At 39.2% G+C, this 23,850-nt stretch overlaps 1 protein-coding gene across 1 annotated transcript in view; it reads right to left on the bottom strand.

Moving 5' to 3' along the window:
- Positions 1-660: 660 nt before the first annotated feature.
- TPO (thyroid peroxidase) overlaps positions 661-23,850 on the bottom strand; it is a 52,478-nt gene continuing 29,288 nt past the window's right edge. The window contains exons 7-13 of the mRNA XM_073336631.1: positions 19,069-19,327; positions 18,445-18,615; positions 16,076-16,313; positions 11,839-12,047; positions 11,155-11,325; positions 8,943-9,074; positions 661-764 (exon numbers count right to left, since the gene is read on the bottom strand). Coding sequence (XP_073192732.1) covers positions 661-764; positions 8,943-9,074; positions 11,155-11,325; positions 11,839-12,047; positions 16,076-16,313; positions 18,445-18,615; positions 19,069-19,327 — 1,284 coding nt within the window. The remainder of the gene's footprint in view (positions 765-8,942; positions 9,075-11,154; positions 11,326-11,838; positions 12,048-16,075; positions 16,314-18,444; positions 18,616-19,068; positions 19,328-23,850) is intronic.

Below are 23,850 nucleotides of genomic sequence, written 5' to 3' on the forward strand. Positions count from 1 at the left end.
CTGGATACTCTCATAACAAAACAACCTTCCACACAAACTTCCTTGTGGCTGGACTTTAGGAATGCAGCCGATGAAGTGAGCTGTAGCTTACGAAAGTTTATGCCCAAATAAATTTGTTAGTCTCTAAGGTGCCACAAGTACTCCTTTTCTTTTTGTGAATTCTGTTTAGGAACCCAGGATCTTAAAAGGTCATCTACAGACCAAACTCTTAAACCAGACTCTTAAACCTTAGTCAGTACCTTCACAGGCAGAAGTGAAAGTGGTTTTCTTTTAGAAAGTACTTCACTTGCAAATACACCCTTTATTCCCTCCCATCTTTCAGAGCATTTTTATCTCTAGTGAAATAGTATTTCAACTGAAGTAAATTAGTTAGCTGAAAAATCTTAGGTATCACTGAAATTCCATCTGATGTTCTTTGCAGCACCCAAAGTTGGGATAATGCCTATTCACATTTTCATTACAAAAATATAATAAAGAGACTAGAATATCTAGTGGTTACATTAGACAGAATTACACACTACAGAGGATCACAGATAGAGAACTTCCTGTCACCTGTTGGCTATATAGAAAGAAAAAGACTGAAGTAAGGAAAGTTTCAAGAGGGAAGAAAAATATGACTGCTTTTCTCAATAAAATAGGTGAAAAAAAAAAAAGTAAAACTTACCACCGGCAAATTACTATCCAGCTTAATACTGCCAAACCACTGACCATAGTAACTCCTAAAATGATAGAGACTAAAGAGCCTTTAGGAATCCTTCCAGAATCTGAAACATGAAAAAAAAAATGTTTCATTTGCACCAGAAAAAACAGCAAATTGGTCCCTTCGGGCCTTAAATCCATACGTAATAATGGTTAGCCAGCAGGTGTGATGTGACTGCTGTGTATCATGCAGATCATAACTGTTCCATTGTTCCTTTGTGATTCCTCCCCTCTTGTCTGTTGTTTCCACCTGTCGTCTCTCATCTTCTACCTAGACTGTAAATTCTTTGGGGCCAGGGAACATGTTATGTGTTTCTTGCCTGCATAATGATGCTAGAGCTTCTGCAATACAAATAAATAATAATACTGTAATACTGAAATGCATAGATTATCCAGTCTATAAGAAATCAGGCTTATATAGCAAATAGAGTGCCAGATTCTGCACCTCACACTGACACAGGTGCACAGTTTGAAGGAAAGGCATAAGGAGTTTTCCATCATTTCTTGCATAGCCTACATCTAGGTAAGTCACAATGGTAGTCCCTGCATTCAGTGGAACACAAGGACTACTCCCTCCCTATTCAAAGCGCCACAAAGCAGACAGAGAGAAGGTGGAGAAACAGATGAGTCAAATCCTGAAATCCTTGGTCAGATTTTACTCAGTGCTCTATTAGGTAAAACTCCCACTGAGGAAGGAATTCAACACCCTTGCAGTGTCAAAATCATTACCATCGAGGGCTGTTCATTAGCCTGACATATGTTGTCAGAGAGACAAGGTGAGGTAATACCTTTTATTGAGCCAGCTTCTGTTGGTGGGAGAGACAAACCTCCATGCCACACAGAGACCTGAAGAAAATCTCTGTGTGACTCGACAGCTTGTCTCTCTCACAAATGGACGTTGGCTCAGTAAAAGATATTACCTCACCTGCCTTGTCTATCTACTATCCTGGGGCCAACATGGATAGAAGTATACTGCATAAGTTGGCAGACTCAGTTCAGATTCTATATATTTAAAAGACACCATTACTGCTGACCGTCTCAGAAATTTCAGTTAGAGCTGGTTGAAATTTTTCAGTGAAGTATTTTTCCATTGCAAAATGCTGGTTCTTTGAAACCAAAATATGAGTGAATGAGACTCACCCCAGAATAGCCAGTCACCTGGTGATCAGGGTACTTCTCTTGCATATGGAAGACCAGGGTTCAAGTCCTAGCATGGCCTGATTTGGAGCAGGGACTTGAATCTGAGTTTCCCAATTCCCAGAGGAGTGCCCTAACCACCAGGTGACTGGCTATTCTGGGGTGAGTGTCTCACTCTCCTGTGTTTTTTCACAAAGAATTTCAAAGAGTCTCATTTCATTCAGCATTGAAATGGAAATAATTTTTGAAACTCAAAATTTTTTGTGAAACAGAATTGACATTTTCTGGCCAGTCCTGATTTCAATGGCTGAGAAGCTCTAGAAGTGATCCATTCAGAACACACTTGAGATTTATCAGTTTTGAGTATTATTTAGAAGCCTGGCCTCCCAGTGTCCATGCTGTCTCTGCACTAAAGATTTAGTCGATTGGATTATTAATTTAGTATGCATGATTGACAGGGCCAGAAGGGTGGGACTATCCCTGCCCCCAGGCCCTCTCTTGCACATTCCTCATCCTTGTGGGGGTCTTTACACCTTGTCACATAGCCCCTTAACCTTCTCTTTGTTAAGCTAAATAGCTTTAGCTCCTTGAGTTTAACACTATAAAGCAAGTGTTCTAATCCTTTAATCATTCTCGTGACTCTTCTCTGAACCCTCTCCAATTTATCAACATCCTTCTTAAATTGTGGGCACCAGAACTAGACACAGTAGTCCAGCAACAGTCACACCCATGCCAAATACAGAGGTAAAATAACCCCTCTACTCTCTACCATTTTAGATTCCCCTGGTTATGCATCCCAGGATCACATTAGCTCTTTTGGCCATATCACGCTGGGAGCTGTTATTCAGCTGATTATCCCCAGAATCAAAGAGTAAGGTATAAAGCCCCATAAGGCACAGAAATGTTCTAGTGAGATTTCTTCATGACCCCAGAGGAATTATGAATTTAATCCCACAACGAAAGCAAAACTCACCTGAATTTCAAATAAGAAATTCATGGGAAAATTGGCAATTTCAGATCAGCATAAAACATTCACAATACTGAAAAATATGTAACTTGTCTAGCTGTGTGTCCATCAAAGATATACCATTCGGATATATCTCTAATTCAGATAGATGATATTTGGATAAGAGAAAAAAACAGGCAAAATCTTATCCTGCACAAAATTCTGCCCCTCATTCTGCTGTATATCCCAATATGCTGCTGCCATTAGATGGCACTCTCTTCATTATATTTCACTCCTTTCCTTCTAAAATATTCCCCCATAGTTTCCATTGTATGAATTTTTACAAGGGGAGTTCATGAAAGAGGGGTTTTCATGGCATTATAATATATATTTGTAAAAGTAGTCCACATTATACCACTCACTAGTAGCACTGACAATTTAGAGAGATTTAATTTAAAGCATCCAGGAGATTTAGGAGTCACACATCCCTTTAATACTTTGAAAATCTCCTTGTAAATGACTTACCCAGGGGCCACTAAACATTCCTTCTTTTATTGGTTCAAAGGGGTTTCTTCCTACCTTTTTGTACTGTTATCTCCTATTCCAGTCATCATTTTTGTAAAGGATGACTGAATACCACTGAGTCACTTCCTTAATTTGAGGCCATGACAATGAAGAAAGCAGAACTCATAAACCAAAGATTAGCAACAAATGAGTGTTACAGTATTTATCATTGTTCTGAATGGAGAGATGTGGGCTGAACATTTCAACAATTTAACTCCTTAACTTCCCCAATCAAGTTTCCTGGTACAGGTTTGTGACTGAGTGAGAAATGTTTCCAACTTCAGAAAAGAAAGCCTTGGGTCTAATGATGAATCATACCCATAAAAAGGGAGTGAAGGTGTTATATGAATATACAGCATAGAATAGTTAACATTACTAGAGCTCTTCAAATTTTTAAGAAGATTGAAGTGCTCTCACAATTTTAAATCACTCTAAACTGCACAAGGCCCAAATTCCAATCACTTCCAAATTCCACCTGCTTATCTATGATAATCAGCATGTTGGTTTAGAGAGGAGATGGGTTGCATTCTCACAGAGGTTCACAAACTCATTACAAATTTATCAGAAAACTTGGAGTTTGAAAAAATGCTATTCTAATAAAAATTATGAAATCAACACCACCAAAAAAACAACCAACAACCTGGATGATACTTAAAAGCAATACAGAAAAATCACAGGTTAAGTCTATTATTTTGTATATTGGATAAAAACTGTGTCTTTTCTGACCACAGATGGCTGTTGAGGACAGTAATCTATTGTCAATTAATGATAATAGTTCAAATGTAAATTTTTGCATTTTATTCAAAAAGACCTCAAAGCGTTTTACAAATTTAACCCACCTCTGGGATCAGGGAGCTCTTTAAGAGTACACAGGAATACTGTACACCTTTTACTTAGTTCAAACTGCATGAGCAACGATAAGTAGGCAGAGTATAATTATCCACATAGGAGTTTGGCTAAGACCTTATAGATACCACCCATTATCCTTGTGGAAAGTGCCAAAGAATCTTTAATTACTGCAAGTGATCAATACCTTAGTTTTACATGGACGCCAAAAGGTTGGACCTCCAGGAACACAGTACCTTCAAAAATAGTGCTGGAACATGGGTTTAGCACAAATTCATAAAGAAGTGTGAGCCTAGGAGGTTTCCTCTTCAGATATTGACCTGACCATACAGTAATTAGCTAATGAAATCTGATGAGATCACAGCCCAAGTGTGGAATGCCTGCAGTTTAATCCTTGGATCTAGGGAGAGAGATTGTGTTCTTCTTAAAAAGTCGGTCAATAAAGATTAAATCCATGGGCTAATTTCTGTTGATTTATAGTAAACAGAAATAAACAGCTGTTGCTTGATTGGCCAAAGTGAATCTGAGGTATTACTCAATCTCAAAAACATTTATGGTAGTTATACTATAAAGAAATTCACATTATTCAGCAAGATGGGGCATGAGAGAGAGACATGAGCCTGCTGACCAGGGAATTTATTATCAAATGAGGTTTTATTCTACAGTTTTGAACTTGAACCATGACAGTAGTCAATATCCCTGGACTCCAGTGATTATTGGTACATTCATTGTTCATAAGCCTCAGCAAAAGAATCAGACTTAAAAAAAAATGTAGAATCAGGAATAGAGGGGCAGAGCTCAGATTACAAACCTCCCCCCCCATATAGAGAGCTAGATTGTAGCATTTATCTCACATCCCTGTATAGAGGAACATGGAGCTGTTCTGCCCCAGGGTGGGAGCCAGGAGTTCTCCATTCACATTGGCATGGGGTTGGCAATTTGTTCCACCCACCCAGGTTACTCTCCACTCATGCGCCAGCCCTGTTTCATGGACCAGTACAGAGAGGGAATGGAGTCATGTCCTCTGTCCCAACATGGTGACCCAATCCTGGAGGGCAGAAGGAGCAAGCAGTCCCTGTGTTCTCCAGAGCACAGGAAACACTACTTTGGGAGCGCAAGATCGGGGAAGTTTCTTGCACAGGCTCATCTGTCTGTGCCTTGAGTGTATTGCTCTGCCTCCAAGGCCTTTTCATAGAGCTTCTCAGGGTCCCTCTGAGTTCCTGACTGGGTCTTCAGCCCCCAGCCCTGCTTCATTGCTCCACACTGTTGTGCATCCAGGTGACCTCTGGAGAGGCAGTTCACTCTCTGCTCTTAGAAAGCAGGTAGGATTTCTGAACCCTCTCATATCCGGTTATACAACAAACCAGAACAGAGTTAAATATTATTTTCATATCCTTGTGCGGGGTTGAGACATCTACACTCTCTCTTCTGGAAACTGCTAGTTCAACGGCACCATAAACATATAATGCACTTTACAAACAAATGAAAGGCAAAGCCCAAGGCTGTTGCAATCAGTTAAACAAAGATGTACATTGGATAGCAGCTCAACGGCAAGGGGGTGGGAACGTTACTGGTGAGGACTGCAGCACTGGATGGTTCCATGGAAGATATTTAAGTTGGAATTTGAAAGAGAAATGTCTAGTGGTGTCACTCTGAGGTGTGGTTAGGATGAATACATTAGCAAGGGTGGGTTAAGAGGTGTATAATTGTTAGAAAAATGGGAGATCGTTAGAACAGTGATTCTTTTTTTAATTTTGCAGACCCGGTTCTCAAGCTATATCCTGTTGTGTACCCCCACCCTTCTCTATCCTTTCAGTCCTATACCTTACCTGTGACAGCTACACTATGTAGTTACACAGTAAAGCATGACAGTGTTGCACATACAAGATGAAAATAAACTTACTTCGAGTGAGTATGGCTGGCTGACTATGCCCCCGCTCCCTTTTCTCTACCTATGCTGTTTGTTTTTTCTCCCTGGGGCTAGGACTTCACATATATTTGCATCAAATCTTCCCTTTGTTGCTGCAGACTCTACTGATCGAATCTGTCTGAGTTAATCTGAAATTTAGTTTTATCTCTCTGGATCTGGAGTAGTCCACAAATTTTCCCATGACTGAATTTAAAGGAACACGCAGCAAAGACAGACAACAAGCACCTGCACAGCATACAGAATGATGTCTTTTTTCCCAATTCGGTAGGTTAAAAAAAATCTGGGAACCCTGTATGAGTTCTTGCATATGACACAACCAACGGTATGTGTTACTCCTTGCAGACTGATATATGCTTCAACACTATGAAAGAAGCAATTCTATGGACCACCTCGAAGTGCTCTAAGAACCATTAATGGTCCCAAACCACAGTTTGACAAGCATCAATAAGCGGTTTGCTGTTTGCAAGGAAACAATCTATGGCATGACTCTACTGGGGTATTATCAGCTGACATTCTCATTGTGCAGTTCAAAGTAATGTCCCACTGGCTTCAGGGTTCCATAACTGAGGTTTGCAGTGAAATGGGAGACTAAAACTGTACATTCAATGAGATTCAAAGCCCATCAATAATGTTACAAAATACACCATTGCTTTAAAAAAAGAGAGTGTTTTGAAGCAGATAGAGTGCTAAATGTAGAGAGAAACTGGAGTTTGGAAGAATACATCACATTATGTTTACATCCAAAAGAGTCTGAATGTCCCTTTTTTCAACAATGAATTGGGATAACCAACTCCTAAGTTTCATTTTGTAAATGTGAATTAGCCCTGTCACCTGCCTATCCCTCCAGCCTGGAGCTGTGCTGGCACTTTGGGGAGCTCGTCCTTCTCCTTTCACCCTCAGAAGGACTGACTTTCCACAGTGATCTATGAGTTCTAAAGGTGGGCAAGCCACGAAACTAGACAAAGAGACATTTCTAAAAAGAAAAATCCAGGGGCTCCACAGTGTTCCCTCTAATTTTTTTCCATCCATGTGCAGAATGAATTTTGTTATGTGCACTATATCGAGGGAATGTGTGGATGGGTGCCACTAGTAGAAATGAAAAACCTAGATATAATATATATTTTTTAAAAATTACCATAGGGATAATTACTCCAGCCAGGAGAGATTAGGCGTTTTAGAGCTCACTACTCAAAGAATTAAATTTAAGCCTAAGAGAGAAATAAAAATTATGAAATGCATAGTCCAGTCAAAAAACTAAAATAGCACACTTTGAAAGAAATATCAAGAAGTAACAAACAACAACACAAGTATGCGTTGGGAGCTGAGTGTGAAACACACTCAAGTTGGGGTTGGACTGGATGGCTTCCTGGGGTCCCTTCCAACCCTGGTGTTCTGTGATTCTGTGATTCTGTGACAGTGTGTGTGTGTGTGACAGAGACACACACCGTGTGTGTGTGTGAGAGAGACAGACAGAGACACACACCGTGTGTGTGTGACAGAGAGAGACGTGTGTTGCCCCTTTAAATACGCTGACACCACTTAAAGTACACTGCCCTTTTAAGTAGTCCTCAGCTCTTGACCATGGCAGGATTCTGCCAGAAGGATGGAGCAGTTGTGGAAGTACAAGTCATCTGGTGAGGGGCACTTGGCCAGCCAGTGCAGCTTCAAAAATGAATAGCACTGACTCACGTGCAGCAGCATGCGCTAAGTCCATGCATCCCTGGAGCACACTCTGCCAGCAGAGATTATATGGATCTCCTGTTTCAAATTAAATCTACCTTTCCCAGCAGAAGCTCCAGGGCAAGATGGCAATGCAATGATGGAGATGCAGACCTCCTCACTGGAACAGGGGTAGCAATTCACATTCTTATGCACCAGCAAGGCTAAATTGAACCCATCTCACTGGCCAACAGGAAGTGGTTTAACGGCCTCAGTTCAATACACAGGTGGGTAAATCACATAAACCACTCCTGTCATTTGTCTGAGCATAGAGGGCTAGGATTGAATGGGCTAGAAAGACTGTATGGAGATTGACTATTGTATGGCCTGTTTATACGAGAAATCAGACTAATCATAATGGTCATTTCTGGCGTTAAAATCTGTGAATCTATTGAACCTCTCTATCAATGCATGAGGTATTCTCTCTGTGAAAAGCTTGAAGCTTTCTTTGCTTATCTCGCTCCACAGCTCAAGTTAGAAGAACGAGTTAGCATCCTGAATTTTGTTCAAACAATGAGAGAAAATGATCTAACACAGTGAGTGTGTTTTCTAAACAATGACCAAGAGAAATCTAGAATATACAGGCATTTATTCAAGTTTCCATAGGCTTAACAACTAACTACATGCAAGTATTTTGCTACAACCCATGGATAATTATTATTACTATCGCATCTCTTCTCTTAAAGGGAAGTTTGTGTATTCTAAAGCTCATGTTGCTTTTAAAAACTTTCCACTTTGATGACTTGATAGTGTTACCTCATTAATATCAGTATTCCTTATCTAGTATCTGACCCTGGTAGGTAGTAGTCAAATACTATCTTGGGGCATAACTAAGGAATAGTGCAAATGCTGAGGTTTAGATTGTAAATTTGAAGGGTGACAGCTGTGTGTATATATTCAATACTCTGACTTTGCCTGAGAAAATCTGATTGTATCTTTATAAGTCTGATTGTTTAAATTCTCTCTCTCTCTCTCTGTATGTGTATATATATAAAATTTAATCTGTTAACAACGTATTTTGTATAACAAATCATGTTGTTTACAATTTGCACATTCAGACCACTGGAACAGTTTTAATGGACGGAGGGATCATTACATTACCTAAGCACGTTCTTCCATCTTCTGCCAGTTCGTAAGGATCCATGCAGAGACACTGGTAGCCGCCTATGGTGTTAATGCATTTAGCAGATGTGTGGCAAGATAGATTAATTTGGTTTTCACATTCATTGATGTCTATAAAGTGGAAACACATTGATAACAGAAAGCCAGAAACTAAGAGACTCATTCACTACATTCTTGTACACATCAACTGTCTGTAACAGGTATTCCAAAGAGAAGGATATTTGTGCACTAAAAATGAAATACATATTAATAAATTCAATTTGACTCCTTTCTTATGTGCGGGCAAAATTGCAAAGCAATTATGTGTAACTTTTTACTGTTGGAAATGACCAAAAAAAAAAAAAAAAGAGAGAGAGAAGAGTAATTAGTGCAGCCATTAAATAATTTGTGGTGGTTTACTAAAAGTTAAGCTATGGACCTTTCCAAGTTATAAACTGCAAGTTATTGAATTTCTGAAAGCACCATGCATAACATTAGATGATCTTGCACACACATACACATTCACCACGAAACTTCTTGGTGCTTTCAATTTTCCTGTGAACCTTCCCCTGGGTACAGTGCTATCAGTCGTATACTCTTGCCATTAGACCCCCCTTTTAGCCCAGAAATGTGTATAATTTTGAAACCATCTTCAGAAATGCCTTGTTGATTTAATTACTTGATTTATTCTTAACTTACAGTACTATATTTAAAGACTCGAAACACACTGCCCAGACAGGCATGTAACAAAGTAAGAGCTTCCTATTGTAAAACTCAAGTAGTATCTGCATTAAGTGGGTTTTGATGGTTTTCTTTTAATAAATGCAGTGTTTATTATACTGCTTGTTTTCCTATAGCAGATATACAGCCTTTTGTTGACATTACTTAATATATTAACAAAAACTAGGACAAGAAATGAGTCATTCATGTAATTTAGTCATTCAGTTTGCCGCCAGAACATTAATCTATTGAAAAAGAATTATTATAATTCATTTAACAGCTTTATTTCTTTATATGGTATTTATGTGGGTGGAACTCAATGGATAAGTAGGATTTGAATAAAGAAGAAAGCTGCAGATTTCATTTGATTTTTCTATATATGGCATACATTTAAAGTAAAAAGCTTTTTATTCCACTCCCATAGACATGCTGATAAACAGCTTTATTGAGGATCAGCTACAGCACTTGCATTCAAATGAATTTGCCACCATCCATTAAGTATTCCTAAATATGACCTTTTTCAGGGTTCATTTTCTTGAGTGTTCTCATGAAGTCTGAACCATTTGAGTCTATATAAACTCACAAAGATGAGCACACAGAGGGTGTGGAATCCTGCATAAAGTAAACTCACATATAGTGAAATTCCATTAATGCAATGTTTGCAATGCTCCCTCTTTTTTCTCTCTCTCCCCATTTCCTTCCCCTCAAAGAAAAAAGGTGGAGGGGGGGGGGGGAGAAATGGGAAGAAGAAGGTAGATAAACAAAAGCCTGCCCCTGAAAATTTTAATAAACATTCATTAAAATTGCTGAATGAACAAGAAAAAATATCTTTACCATTTTTCAATCAGCTGTATGTTTCAAGTTTCAATACTTATAGCACTTCAGTAAACCTGTTGGGGGCTTATTATTATTAAAACAAAAACATTTTGCCTTTTTGTTTTAAGATCAAAATTCCTATGTTTGTAGCTCTTGCCTCACTAACTGGCTGGCTGGATAGGCTACTGGTTCTGTACTAGTCATGTAGGGGAGAGTTTACACTGAAACAGCACCAGAAAACTGCCTGGAACGGTCCCTAGCTGTTATTATGATTCTGGCTGTAGGAAGAGGGAATGTACATCTCTCACTTCTTTCCCCTTATGAGATTCCCACTGGGAGCTACAGACCTTCATGCTAGTTTGATAGTTCATTTTTACTAGTTAGTTTGCTTTGGTATCATTTGCATAAACCCAGTTGCTGGATCAGGACTGGAGGAGTCTGAGATTCTGCAGCTGGGAAGGGAAGTGTGAAGAAGCTGTGGAGTCTCAACAATACCACCTCAGGTGGTTAGCTATCTTTTCACCATATGCAACAGCTTCTGTGGTTGCCAGAGCATGGGAAGGGAAAGGAGTTTTGAAATAGTTTATTTTTTAACAGGAAATAATAAGAAATTTTTATTTTTGGTGAATCGTATTAGTCTTGGTCATTACAGAGTCAGATGTGTGAATACAGATACCTATACAAACTGGTGGTTGAAAATTCCATCCTCTGCTTGTACAGGTTAATTGTTCTTCTCCTTGGAGTTCGTACCCATGTTGACATGAGTAAATCACCATGGATTTTCCAAATTCTGAACAATATAGAAAGTTTCCATTTGCTACTCCCTCTGGGAATCCACATGTTTCCTCTAGAAATATAAAAAGGACACATTATGAGTTAAAGATACATTTCAGCTTTACTAGTTTTATCTCTCGCACATCACTCTCCATGTCTACTCTATGTTGACTTTAGTGGGACTACTCATGTGCCTCAAGTTAAGTAGGAGCTTTTAAGGACCTCAGTGCAGTATTTAGGATATCAGTATGTGGTGACTCTTGTTAACTGTTGACTTTTTAATGGTGAGTACTGTACAATTATTACCTATATTAACTATCTATGGTACTTATATCGCCCTTATTACTGCAGTGCCTCACAATTACTAATGTATTTATGTTCAAAACATCTCAATGCAGTATGGAAGTGCTATTTTTGTACAAATGGGGAACTGAGGTATAGTGAGACCAAGTGACTTGCCTAAAGTTACAGAAAATCTATGTTAGAGTAGGGACTTGAACTCATGTCTCTCAAGTTCTGGGCAACTCTCTAGTCACTGGACCATCCTTCCTACCCGTTTAGTAAAGATGCTTAATTCTCACATTACCTTGCTGATTGCTTTCCTGCCACGCTTCTAAATTTATTCCTGGTATATTGTCACATGACTCAAAGTCTTGAGGAAACTTCCCAAGTTGAAAGGCATCCAGTGGCACTTCTGAGAGGCCTGTGTTATCGCAGATTATACGGGACAAAGAATGTTTTCTTAGTTCATGCCTTTGAGTTTCTGTGAAAACATGACTGTTTTCCCACCAAAATCTGCAAAGATCGGTAGGTGCTTGTTAAAAAGATTACATTCCAGGTGTTAATTATTTCTGTTTGCAGAGTGCACTATTATTACGAGACAAAAAATAAGCATTTCATCAAAACACAGTTAAGGAATATGCACTGTCTAACGGCAATACAACAACAGCTACATTGGTTGAAGATTTATGTGCCCAGTGTAAAACCTGTTAGGGCTCAATCCTGCAAAGTGCTCAGTTCACCTGCAACATGCTAAACACCCTCAGCTCCTATGGAGATGAGCGTGCTTAGTATCTTACAGGAGTGCTCAGCACTTGGCAGGACCAAGGTCTGAACCCTTTTTCCCTGACAGGGGCACCTTAAGAACCATCCCTTAAAATTCGCAAGATCAAGAGGGTGAAATCTTCAAGAGGTGTAAGAGGGGTGGGGAGGAGAATCTAAAAGAGGTGGTTCTGACATCAGGAGAGGAAGTTATCTATTAGACTAATGAACTGGAGGGGTGGAGGGGTGAGAGTATGTTCAACAGGTTGAGTGGGGAAGAACCATTTGACACTGCTCTTGAATTCTTTCCACTATCAACCTTCACCCACCAAGAAATCAAATACCCTCCAAGCCATAAAGAATGGAGATATTTTCAACACAAGGATTATCACTATTCATATATGCAGACCTGGTAATCGGTTATTGCTTTTCATTAATTAAACATAATAAATATAAAAGTTATATCTTAGAAGAGAAATTGAAAGTAAATTGCTTGTACCCCTCATGCTCAGTGTTACATGTACCAGAAGTCAGACTATGCATTTGTAACTTACATGTCTCCACAATACAGAATTTATTAAACATATGCTACAGGACACGTCACCAATATATAAATAAATGAACATGAGAGGGAGCTGTTCATCTTAGGGGTAACAATGAATTCAGACGTGACAAGCCATAGTATAGTCTACAACCAGAAAGCCGAAAGATCAGCTGCAGAATTTTTGCCTCTTTCTGAATCCCACCACAGGGTGAAGCATTTGAATAGGAAGAGGCAAAGGATAAAGGAGTAACTCCAGATGGAGCAGAAACATTTTTTTCTAAATGACTCTATTGGATTTAAAGTGTGGACTTGTTTTGGCCAATTCAAAAGGCAACAATTTCAATTTTAGTCATGTAGCTGAGAGATTCTGATCCTACCAGGATAGAGTTCAACCAGTCAGAAATCTTGGTCAATTCTGATTTATTATCTTAAATCAATATCTGGTAACTGATATCTTGAACTGCTTGTTAACTGGTATCTCAATCAATATATGAATCATCAGGTTACCTGAGCTCTGTATCACTAAACCAAAGTCACTAAATTAAAAAAATAATAGACTTTTCCTTTCACTCCCCTAGAGGGGTGACAACCAAAACAAAACATTACATGAATCTATGTTTCTTCAGTATTTATCAATCAACTTGTTATCACAGTCTGTCTATACAATCTTCTTCTTTCTTGATGCTTTCCTAGTCACGGTCAAAAAATTGTATAGCCTTCTTCCAGAACTCATGATTGTACACCTTGCTGTTGTGCAATTGGTCTGCTGATATTTGGTTCATGGATGAATCTTTGGCCTCTCCATTGGTTGTCCACAATCATCACAAGGACCACTCTACAAAAAATATTGCTTTCAGGTCTCCACTGGACGTGTCTATACCAACATAGCCTAGCTTCCCTATATTTCTCTTCAGTTGGGGCAACCAGCATTAGGTCCCTCACAACCTCCTTTCATTTCCTATCATGGAGTGTCCAAACATTTGACCATCTCAACATCTTCATTTCCATGGTGGAGAGCATAATGATTTCTTTCCCTGTGTCTGGTAAAATCTCAGTTCCATACATTAGGATGGGTCAAATTACAGTTTTAGGGTCTGTCTACACTAACAAAAATAAAAAAGGCCTCATGGGAGCGAGTTCAGAGCCTAGATCTGCTGACAGCAGCCTGCACCACAGGGCTAAAAGTAGCAGTGCAGACACTGCTGCTTGGGCTCTGAGACTCACCCCTTTTGCTGGGTTTCAGAGCCAAGCTCCAGCCCAAGCAGCAAAGTCCATACTGTTATTTTTAAACCCCCAACCAGAGACCTGTGAGCCTGACTCGGTTGAACTTGGCTCTGAATCTTGTTGATAATCTTTTTTTTTTTTTTGCAGTGTAGAGGTACCCTTAGACTATATCTTCAAACTTTATTGGCATCTTTTTATCAAAGAGAACTGGGGTCAGCTCACACCATTTGCATCAAGTAGCGTTGGTACAATGTCGGGCATAGAAATATAGGACTGGAAGGGACCTTGATAGGTCATCTAGTCCAGTCTCCTGCCCTGAAGCAGGACTAAGTGTTATCTCTAGACCATCCATGACAAGTGTTTGTCTAAGCAGTTCTTAAAAACCTCTCATGATGGAGATAAATGACAGAGATTCCAAAATTTCCCTAGGTAATTTGTACTAGTGCTTAACTACCCTTACAGTTAGGAAGTTTTTCCTAATGTTTAGCCTAAATCTCTCTTTCTGCAATGTAAGCCTGTTACTTCTCGTCCTCCCCTCAGTGGTTAAGGAGAACAATTTATCATCCTGCTCTTTATAACAACATTTTACTTACTTGAAGATGGTTATGTCCCCCCTCACTCTTCTCCTCTCCAGACTAAGCTCAAGAGGGCACCTTTGTCAGCAACCACTGATCCTAGGCATTTAAATTCTTTCACTCTTCTAAGCTCTGTGCCTGTAATTTCCTTTATGGTGAGTCCTCCTCCTCACTTATTATAGCCTCGGTCTTACCAACATTCACTCTAAGTCCCACCTCAAAACTATGCGCTGTCTCTACAGTCCCATAGCTTTTCAAACTTCCTTGAAGGAAGTGAGCGTTTTTATTATTAGCAGCCAAACCACTACTACATTTGATCTGCTATTTTTAGAGGTTAAATCTGTAAAGAAGCCAACTTCAGTGGGGAAAGGTCAGAGAGATGGCAGAATTAAGCATATATGTTATTTAATCTCAGATATGTTTCATATACTCAAAATAAGGGACAATAAAAACTATCATATCTAACATTCTCATACAGTGCTAATGCTAGTAAAATTCTAAATGATTCAGAAGAGTTGAAATGGTGTTTAAAACAAGTCTGTGTGAGCTGTTTGTCATGATCATAAAAATGGCACAACATTTAACAACATTTCATTGTTTGTGTGACATTCTTTGAGTTAATTAAAATTTTTTAAAGTCCACATTTAAACCCTATGGGCTAGATTTTTATGTACATCACAGAGATGTTACATCACTCCAGCACAATAAAGGGGCTTTAATGTGGGTGTAAGAGACTTAATCTAAATGCGACTCTGGCCCTAAAGGTCTAAAAATAATATAAAATGGGTCTCCTTAGACAAATCAGGATTAGTTCCTTAAGGGCTGGTAGGAGTGAATCCAGCTGTATTTGATTGTGTGGACCCTTTTGCACATTCCTTACATTTACAAGTAGCATCTATTTATAAAAAATTCCAGTATATTCTAAAATCCATTAAAATGGACTGTTTTTATATTACTACGACTGAATCTTGCGTTTATTCAGAGCCTGAGCCTGCAGTTCTTATACAGGTAAAACTCTCTTTCCCTAGGATGAAGTTTCACACTTGCACAAGATTTTTTTGCACCATTTAAGTCTCATATAGGTACGGTGCAGGAGGTATTAGCCAGCTGAACAGCAGCATGGGATTGCAGTGTATTCGTAATATGCCACAGGAGTGGTCTCCTTGCTGGTAGGAATCATGCCCAAAAACAAACAAAAGGAAGAATAGAGAGAAGGTTCAGGAAAAAAAAAAAAAGAGAAACTGGTAAACAAGGGATTAAGGAACAATAAAAAGTGCGGGTGGGGATTAATATGTTAAAAATGCATGTACTTTTTCCTCTTTCCTCCCTCCTTTGTCATAATGTTTTTATAAGGGACAAGGACCTGTCTTCTCATATCTGTGAAGTGTGCAGCACTCTTTGAGGTGCTACGTACAAATAAACAGTATAAATACACTTACCGGTCACCTTCCCTTAGGGCTTTCATTTGCTTTCCAATTATACATGCAAACAGTGGGCCAGTTCTCGCACCTGGGAGGAAGTTTTCTGCTAGGCCACCGAGCCAAACATCAATATTGTTTGGATTGCTGTACAATTCCATGATTTTTTCAGCTACCATCCTATTAGCTATTACTGTATTCAGGTCAGTTTGAGTTTCCAGTCTTGGTAAACCGCAGAATTCTCGCCAGTCATTGTAACCTAAACATATTAAATTTATAGAGAGATCAGCCTTGAAATCTGACTGTTTAACATAGCACTCCAAATTAACTCATTTATAGGTGCCAGCTTCCGATACCCTTACTCACACCAACTAGCATCTTCTTCTGAAAATAGACCTAGTAGAATTGGTTGAAATCAATGGGCCTATTCACAGGGTGAGGTACTACTCAGTGTGAGTAAGGGTGGCAAGATCTGGCCTTTTAGATATATTGAAGCTACATTATGTTAGTAAAGGTAAAACTAGGCATAAAATAACATTTCCATTTCTAAAAATTCTGAAGACTTGATAGAGCAAAAGGAAAATTCAAAAATTTGTGGCTAGTGCAACTTAGAATGAAAAGTCTTAGCCCATTCATTTGTACCTTGAATCTAATTTTTAATTAAAGAAAGAAACGTAGACCTCAAAATAACTGCTCTGTGAAAGTCTTACTACATTTGGCCTGCAGCTTCAAAGTTGCCTCTTAGAATTAATGAAATGAGTGAATGAAGAACAAATTTCAGATGCACACAGGGTCAGGTCAGTGCAAGCAGTAGAGGTTATAGTGTGTCATGCTGATACCAGAACGAGGGAAAATGAGAGAGGATGAGAATTGCTTAATAATATAAAAATGACATTTTCTCTTTCTCGGTCTGGAAAAACTAAACAAGTAAAATCATTTTGGTGAATCAATGGCATCTAATGATACTTCTCAGGAAGCACATTGGTAGCATAAGTAGCTGTGACAATGTCAGGAAACTGGTATCAAAACCAGGCCCATGGAAGTCCTTAGATGGCATTTGTAGCCTCCACGCTACACTGATAATGATGAACCACCACCCCTGACCAGCAACCTTAGTGCTAAGTGTCCAGCTCCACAGCAGCCATACCCGAAGCCCCTGAGTGGCAGGACAGACAGCATTCCCATGGGATACCTGGACTATATAAAGATCCTAACAGGAAGAGGAAGCTGTCTGAGCATCAGGCCATTGTCTGCTGGTTGTTGCCTAAACTGTTTTGCTGCATTGCCCTGCTGCCTTGCCTGATCCTACCTTGCCACCTCGCCCCTTGGTTTGGATCCCCTAGCTACTGACCCCCTGAAAGAATGCCGACCATTGCTTGGGAATAGCTCTAATACCGATTGCCCTCCCGGCTACCAGACCACCCACACAATACTTGATCATGGCTCTGGACTTCCCTATGTCTGCTTCAGCCACTGAGAGTTAGACACTTCAGGGCCTTTGTTTTCTGTGCACTGCACTTCTCCATTTCTAAGAGCTCTGTCTGTTTGCAGAGACAGAAGAAACACATACACACACTATGAATTTCCTTTTGGGTATGTCTGCACTGTCCTTAGTGATGTAATACCCAGCTCACCTATACATACGTGCTCTAGCTTTGATCGTGGATGGTAAAAATAGCAATGCAGCTGTGGCAGCAGCTTACGTTAGCAACCCAAGTACATACATAGGATATCAGATGGGACAGTACTCGAGTGGCTTGCTCAGGTTGCTGCCCATGCTGCTGTGGCCACACTGCTATTTTTAGTGCACTCGCACAATCAAAGCTAGTGCTTCTATGTTCGCCTGAAGTGGGAATTACATTGTGCACCTGCAGTGTAGCCCAGCCCATAGAGACTACTTTGCTTTTTCCATATTTTTCTCCCTAAGCTCAAATAAAAATAATTTAAACGGAAGGTTTATGGTTGTCCTTCATTTTTAGAAAAACCTAATAGTAGAGCTCATTGAAAAGCATAGGGGAAAATTGTTACAATTGTGATTTTTTTAAAATAAAATGTAAAAGTATGAGATTTGAAAAATGTTGACTAATTCTAATAAAAGTCATAGTTACTAAAAAGCCACTCCAGATACATACAGTAACCCCCTGTATTATGGTTTGTCCCTTTCAAACTAAGGACATTGTTTTCAGGTCTAATGCTAGTGAATATCTTGTCTTCATTATAGCTACTTTTTACTCTTGTTTGTTTACTCTAAAAGAGACGGGGGTAACGCCTCTGTTTAACTAGCCATAGCTGTCACTTAATAACCATATTGGTAAATTGCCAGTATGCTTCAAATACAAGTAGTGATGTCTCAATCGTTAGCATAGAAAATCTAGAAAAAAGTAATAGACCTGGGAGTCCATGATCACGTCCACGCTGTAAATTTAATGATGCTAAGTCCAGTGACCCATTATTGGACAATACAACAAGCCTTTCTGTTAATTCTTCATTCATCATTTGATCCTGCATCTGTAGTTTTGCTGACTTTGCTAGAATACCTCTTAGTAAAGGATCCAAACCTCCTTTAAAACATAAAACCAATGCAGTGTCAAAGTACATGTGAAAACAAAATCTTTATAAATTTTCTTAACATTTCTACATGCACTTTTCACTCTATATTTTTAAAATTATTCACCTTAAATGTCTTTAAATTCAAACAAAACAATGATAGAAAACAATAATGCAGTTAAGAGGCACTGTCTGTTTCTTAAGACAGCAGAAACATTGCTAACAGACTGATTATATGAGATGGATGAGATGTTTCTAAAGAACAGTGTTTGTATGCTTCAAAAGACTAGTTAACAAAAATAAATTTTCCCAGTTGACATTAATTCTTTGGGCACTGTTCAACAACCTGAACCAATGATGCAATTAAATGAATGTTCTTGATTTTATAAGATTTTGAAATGCAATTAGAAAGAAGTTTGAAAAATGCTGCAATAATGTGAAAAGATGTAATCCACATAAAAACATACCTTCTTTAATGAGCCTCCAGGGACTAAAAAAAACTTCATGCATATGAAGATTTGGGAGGTCTGGGTCATCTTGATACTGAGCATTAAGTCTCTTTATTATTGGGTGTATTGTTGCATGACCAAATCGAAAAGCAGCTGTACAAAAAACATTTGAAGCCGTGGGATTTATTTTGTGATCATAGCCTTTATACAGACCAAGATACTGATTAAAAGCCTCTGGGCCAATGATTTTTGGAATATAGTCTCTTAGAGTAATAATCTAAAAGAAAGAAAAAAAATCGCAGTTAATATTTACATAATATAATAATGCTTCCCACTAGTATAGTGCCTTTTCATCCAGTGATCTCTAAGCACTTTACAAGCATTAATTAACTAACACTTTCAACAACCCTGTGAGGTAGGTAAGTAGCATTGTCTTCATTTTGCAGATGAGGACAAAGAACTTAAATCACTTGCCCAAGATCATACAGAGAGTCAGTGGCAGGGATAGGAATAGGACCCAGCAATCCAGGCTCCCAAATCCCTTGGTACCAACATGAGACCAAAGCCTGGTATGGACAGATTACTGATGTGGTCTATAATAGCTCCCTTTGACGTCAATGAGTTTGAGAACTCCCTGATACCCAGCATTGATTTAAATCCTAAAAACTGTATTGGGACAGCATAAACTACTGAGCCTTTAAACTAAACCAGCATAAACCATGAACAGATTTTGTTTTCAGTCACATGTTTAAATGTTTACTCCCAGAATCCTTTGATAGACATTTGATACAAAACAGCAGGCAATTTAAAGATCACCACAAATCAGACTGTATAACGGAAATACATAAATATCTCCTATCAAGTGCTTTTATAATGTAATAGAATTACTGAAGCGTATAAAAAAGCTTATTAGTAATACTGACCAATTTCCTCCCCCCCCGAAGAAATGATATATTGCACTGAATAAAATGAAACTGCATTACAGATTAAAGATTACATTTGAATTTATTAAAGTTTAATGGGAGGAATATGAAGTATAGTGAACTCAAAATATATTTTAAGTTTGATAGAATATGTAGTAAACCAATCAGACAAATACATTAGAAGCTTGATATAATGCATATTGAAAATCAAGCAGGAATAACATAGTCTCATCAGATACTGGGTTTCATTGTCTTTGGTATGTCACACAGAAAAGCAAGCTTCAACGAAGTCTATAAGATATGACACTGCACATTTGCCAACATTCATGCTACACAGAGCTGTATGGGCAGCTGTTGCTCAGTCTTTTTCAGCTTCCACTCTTCACTTTTCTAAATTAGTTATATTCACATAAGAAAGAAGCTAGCTCAAGACTTTGCACAGCTGCTTGATTAGATTAGATTTTTCTTGCATGCTGTCTGTCAAATAGTTTTTTTTTAATTGCTGGAAATTAGTAGTGTGGTTGTCATTTAAAAATTTAATATTTGCCAACACTTATCACACACACAGGTATTGTTAGCTCCAGTTGTAACTTTAGGTTTCAAGTCAGCTTTGTGGCCAAGTAGTAGCATATTTTGCTATCATATAGAGGGCTGGAGTATGGACTTTTCAAGTTTGGACCCTCCCTTCTGAGGCAAGCAGAGGTTGGAGATACTGAGGAGCTAATACTCACATCTCCAGGACCAGAGTGAAGCCAGGAGAAAGGAAAGTGAGTACTTTGTTTCATTATCAAGCAACCCAAACTGGCCAAAGTAGACCAGAACAATGATGTAAATGTGACAAAGTCAACTGCAGGCACAAGCATATTGGGAATCTCTGCCATATAGACATAACAATTCATGGACTGCCTTTGCTCTCCCATTCCAATGGTAGGTCCAACCAGGAGGCCACTAAAGGCCAGATCTCAACCTCCACCCATGGGACTGAAGGAGGAGGACAGTTCACATTCAAGTTCTCCATGCACTGCTGAAGACAGGGGCTCCAATTTTGCCGAAGGTCATTACAATTATAAGGCGAACAAATGTAAATGAGCCTTGTGTATGTGTTGTCCTGTGCTGGAAGATTCAGGAGTTTGGTAGGGTTTGGGTTTGAGGGGTGGTGGTGCTGTGCTAGGCAGAAGTGTTTTACAGAAAATCAAAGGGGAAACTGAGGAGGATACTGGAGAAAAAAATCTGGAAGCTGACATAAAACTACAAGAACTGCATATTAGAACCTCTGACGCATAACCCTCGGAGCAGGCTCACAACCTAATTAACTTGGGCTTGTGTCAAGGGGTGGGGAGAAACAATACAATTCATTTAAAGACTTACACTCCTGCTGAAATTTAAAAAAGAAGTCTAAGCCCTCTGCAGAGGTTCAAAATGATTTTTCAGTGCATTTGATATGCAGAGCAGTATATGTGACACAGAAGAAAAGTGTGCCACCTAATCAGAGTGAGTGATTTTAAAGACTCGTGTTTCTTTTCATATTTGCCATGCAACAATCATCATAGTTTGTTTTAATACAGAATTCTTTATATATTCAGCCTCTTCTACGTAAGTGACAGAACATCCTTGCCTAAAAACACTTCAACCCAATCAGCACCAAAGAGCTGTAGCTTTACAGGAAAAAGAAATCCGGAGTTATTGTACTACACTGCACTAGAATGTATCATTTACTTTGAGACTATTTATGAGTGTGTGTGTTTGTGTGTTTGCAATTGAATGGATAGTTTCTGGAATGTAGGGCACAAAGGGTCAGATCATGCTGAGTGCCCTCTAATCCCCGAGACATTAGCGGGATTGGAGGCCAACTCAGCTCCTCTCAGGAGGCACTCAGCACCTCAGAGCATGAACTCCAACCTCCACAAAGAACCTCCTAAAGAAGTATATTATAATCAGTGATATCAATACCTACTTCTTCTAAAGAGTGACATTGCTGCAACAGTGTACAACTTCCTAAAATATGGGCATTAGTGTCATGGCAGGTGCCATAAATTTAGTAGCTGAATTGCTTCTTAATAGTATAAGTAGACATTAGAATAATTAATGTTATTTAAAACATACTCATTAACCTGATTTAATGGGACAAAATAGAGTTCTGATTTGCTGACAATTTACTCAATCCTCAGTTCTTCCCAAGGTCAAACTCCAAGGTACGTTGCCAAAATTTTCACAAAGGCCTCCCTACATAACTGTGTAACACATCTGGTGAGAAGGTGCAGGTGCTTGCAGAGTAGCCTCAATCGTATCTGCTACTGGTCCCATCAGAAACAAAATACTGGATTAAAGGGACCATTGATGTGATCCAGGATGGCAATTCACAAGCTAATTTAATTCAGGGGACAGATTTCTAACAAGTGGCTTTCAAGAGTTGCTAGTGGCTTTCCAATACATGACTGCTCAGAGCATAGGTGCTGACTCTGTAGGTGCTCTGGGGCTGGAGCACCCGTGGAAAAAAATAGTGGGTGCTCAGCACCCAGCAGCCACCTGGTGATCAGCTGTTCAGTGGGCTGATCAGCTGTTCAGCAGTGGGCAGAAGGCACTGGGGGGAGGGGACGGAGCAGGGGCGGGAAGAGGTGGAGAGAGGGCAGGGCACTGGGGGGAGGGGGGCAAAGTGGGGCCGGGGCCTTGGGGTGGAGTGGGGGTGGAGCACCCACCCAGAAAAATGGCGTCTGTGGCTTAGAGGGTTTAATTCATGGTTTTGTCTGAATACAGAGTGAGTATTAACATTAACATATTACATGTTCCATTACTATTCAGGAGCAGGTTAATTTTCAGAAAACCTAGCTAAAGATGCTGGCCTCCACCTTGGAGTGTGCTAAAAAGTGCTTCCTTTGTGTACATACTTGGTGTGAGAGGTTTTCCATTTCAAGGAGAGTCCATATTTTACTGTGTCACAATTCCCCAGGAGAATTTTCCCAAGAACGTGCAATACAAAGTCTTGCTGTTAACATTGACAGATTATTTTATTTTTTATTCTGTTTAAAATGTAGATCCTTTCCTGAAGCTTTAAGTTGATCTCTACATGGGAAACGGGATATACACCTTCAATTTGTGTAACTCATAAAGAATTTTATATAAATTTCTGTTTAGCAGCATATTTTTAGCTGCAGGTACACTTTCATATTTCTTGCTCCTCAGATTCAGGACATTGCCCTTAGAGTCTGGCTTGCAACAAGGCTTTAGGCAGTATCCTGAGTGCAAACACAAAAAAAGCGCTCCCATTCAGATTGCCATTGCAGGAAGAAATGGACTATTATTGCACCTTACAGACCTTCAGTCCAGCTAGGGAAGAACAAACAACCATCACCTTACAAAGCAGACGTGAACTGAACTGGATTATCCAAAAGAAGGACAAAAATAAGGCTGAAACAGAAATTACTTGCCTATGAAGAATAATGCCTATTATTGTCACAGAACGAGATAACGCTCACAATAGATTCAGATCCAGGTGACAGCATCAAGCTTTAGTCTGAGAACACAATGCAGCCCCTAGTGGGTAAGGAAACAGACAGCCATTGCGCTGAGCAAAGACTGGTACTCACTAACTTCTTATATACTATATTTGGCATGGGTGGCCTCTGGTGGGCAAAGACCAATAGGGAGTAAGGTATATTAATTTAATTGCAAGCCCTGCATAGGTTGCATGAGTTCCTTACAAACAAGATAAATTATAAGCACTGCTCAGGCTGCATGAATTCCTTACAATTATAGAAATGGCTGTGAGGCAAGTAGGTAGAATCTGCTGACTTTGTGAAAGATCTCTTTAGGAAGTAATAGAAAATAACCAATCATAGTAACAACAGCTATAATGTACAGCACATGTCTATTACATACT

The sequence above is a fragment of the Lepidochelys kempii genome, chromosome 3 (genome assembly GCF_965140265.1).
Source record: "Lepidochelys kempii isolate rLepKem1 chromosome 3, rLepKem1.hap2, whole genome shotgun sequence".
Classification (NCBI taxonomy): Eukaryota; Metazoa; Chordata; order Testudines; family Cheloniidae; genus Lepidochelys; species Lepidochelys kempii.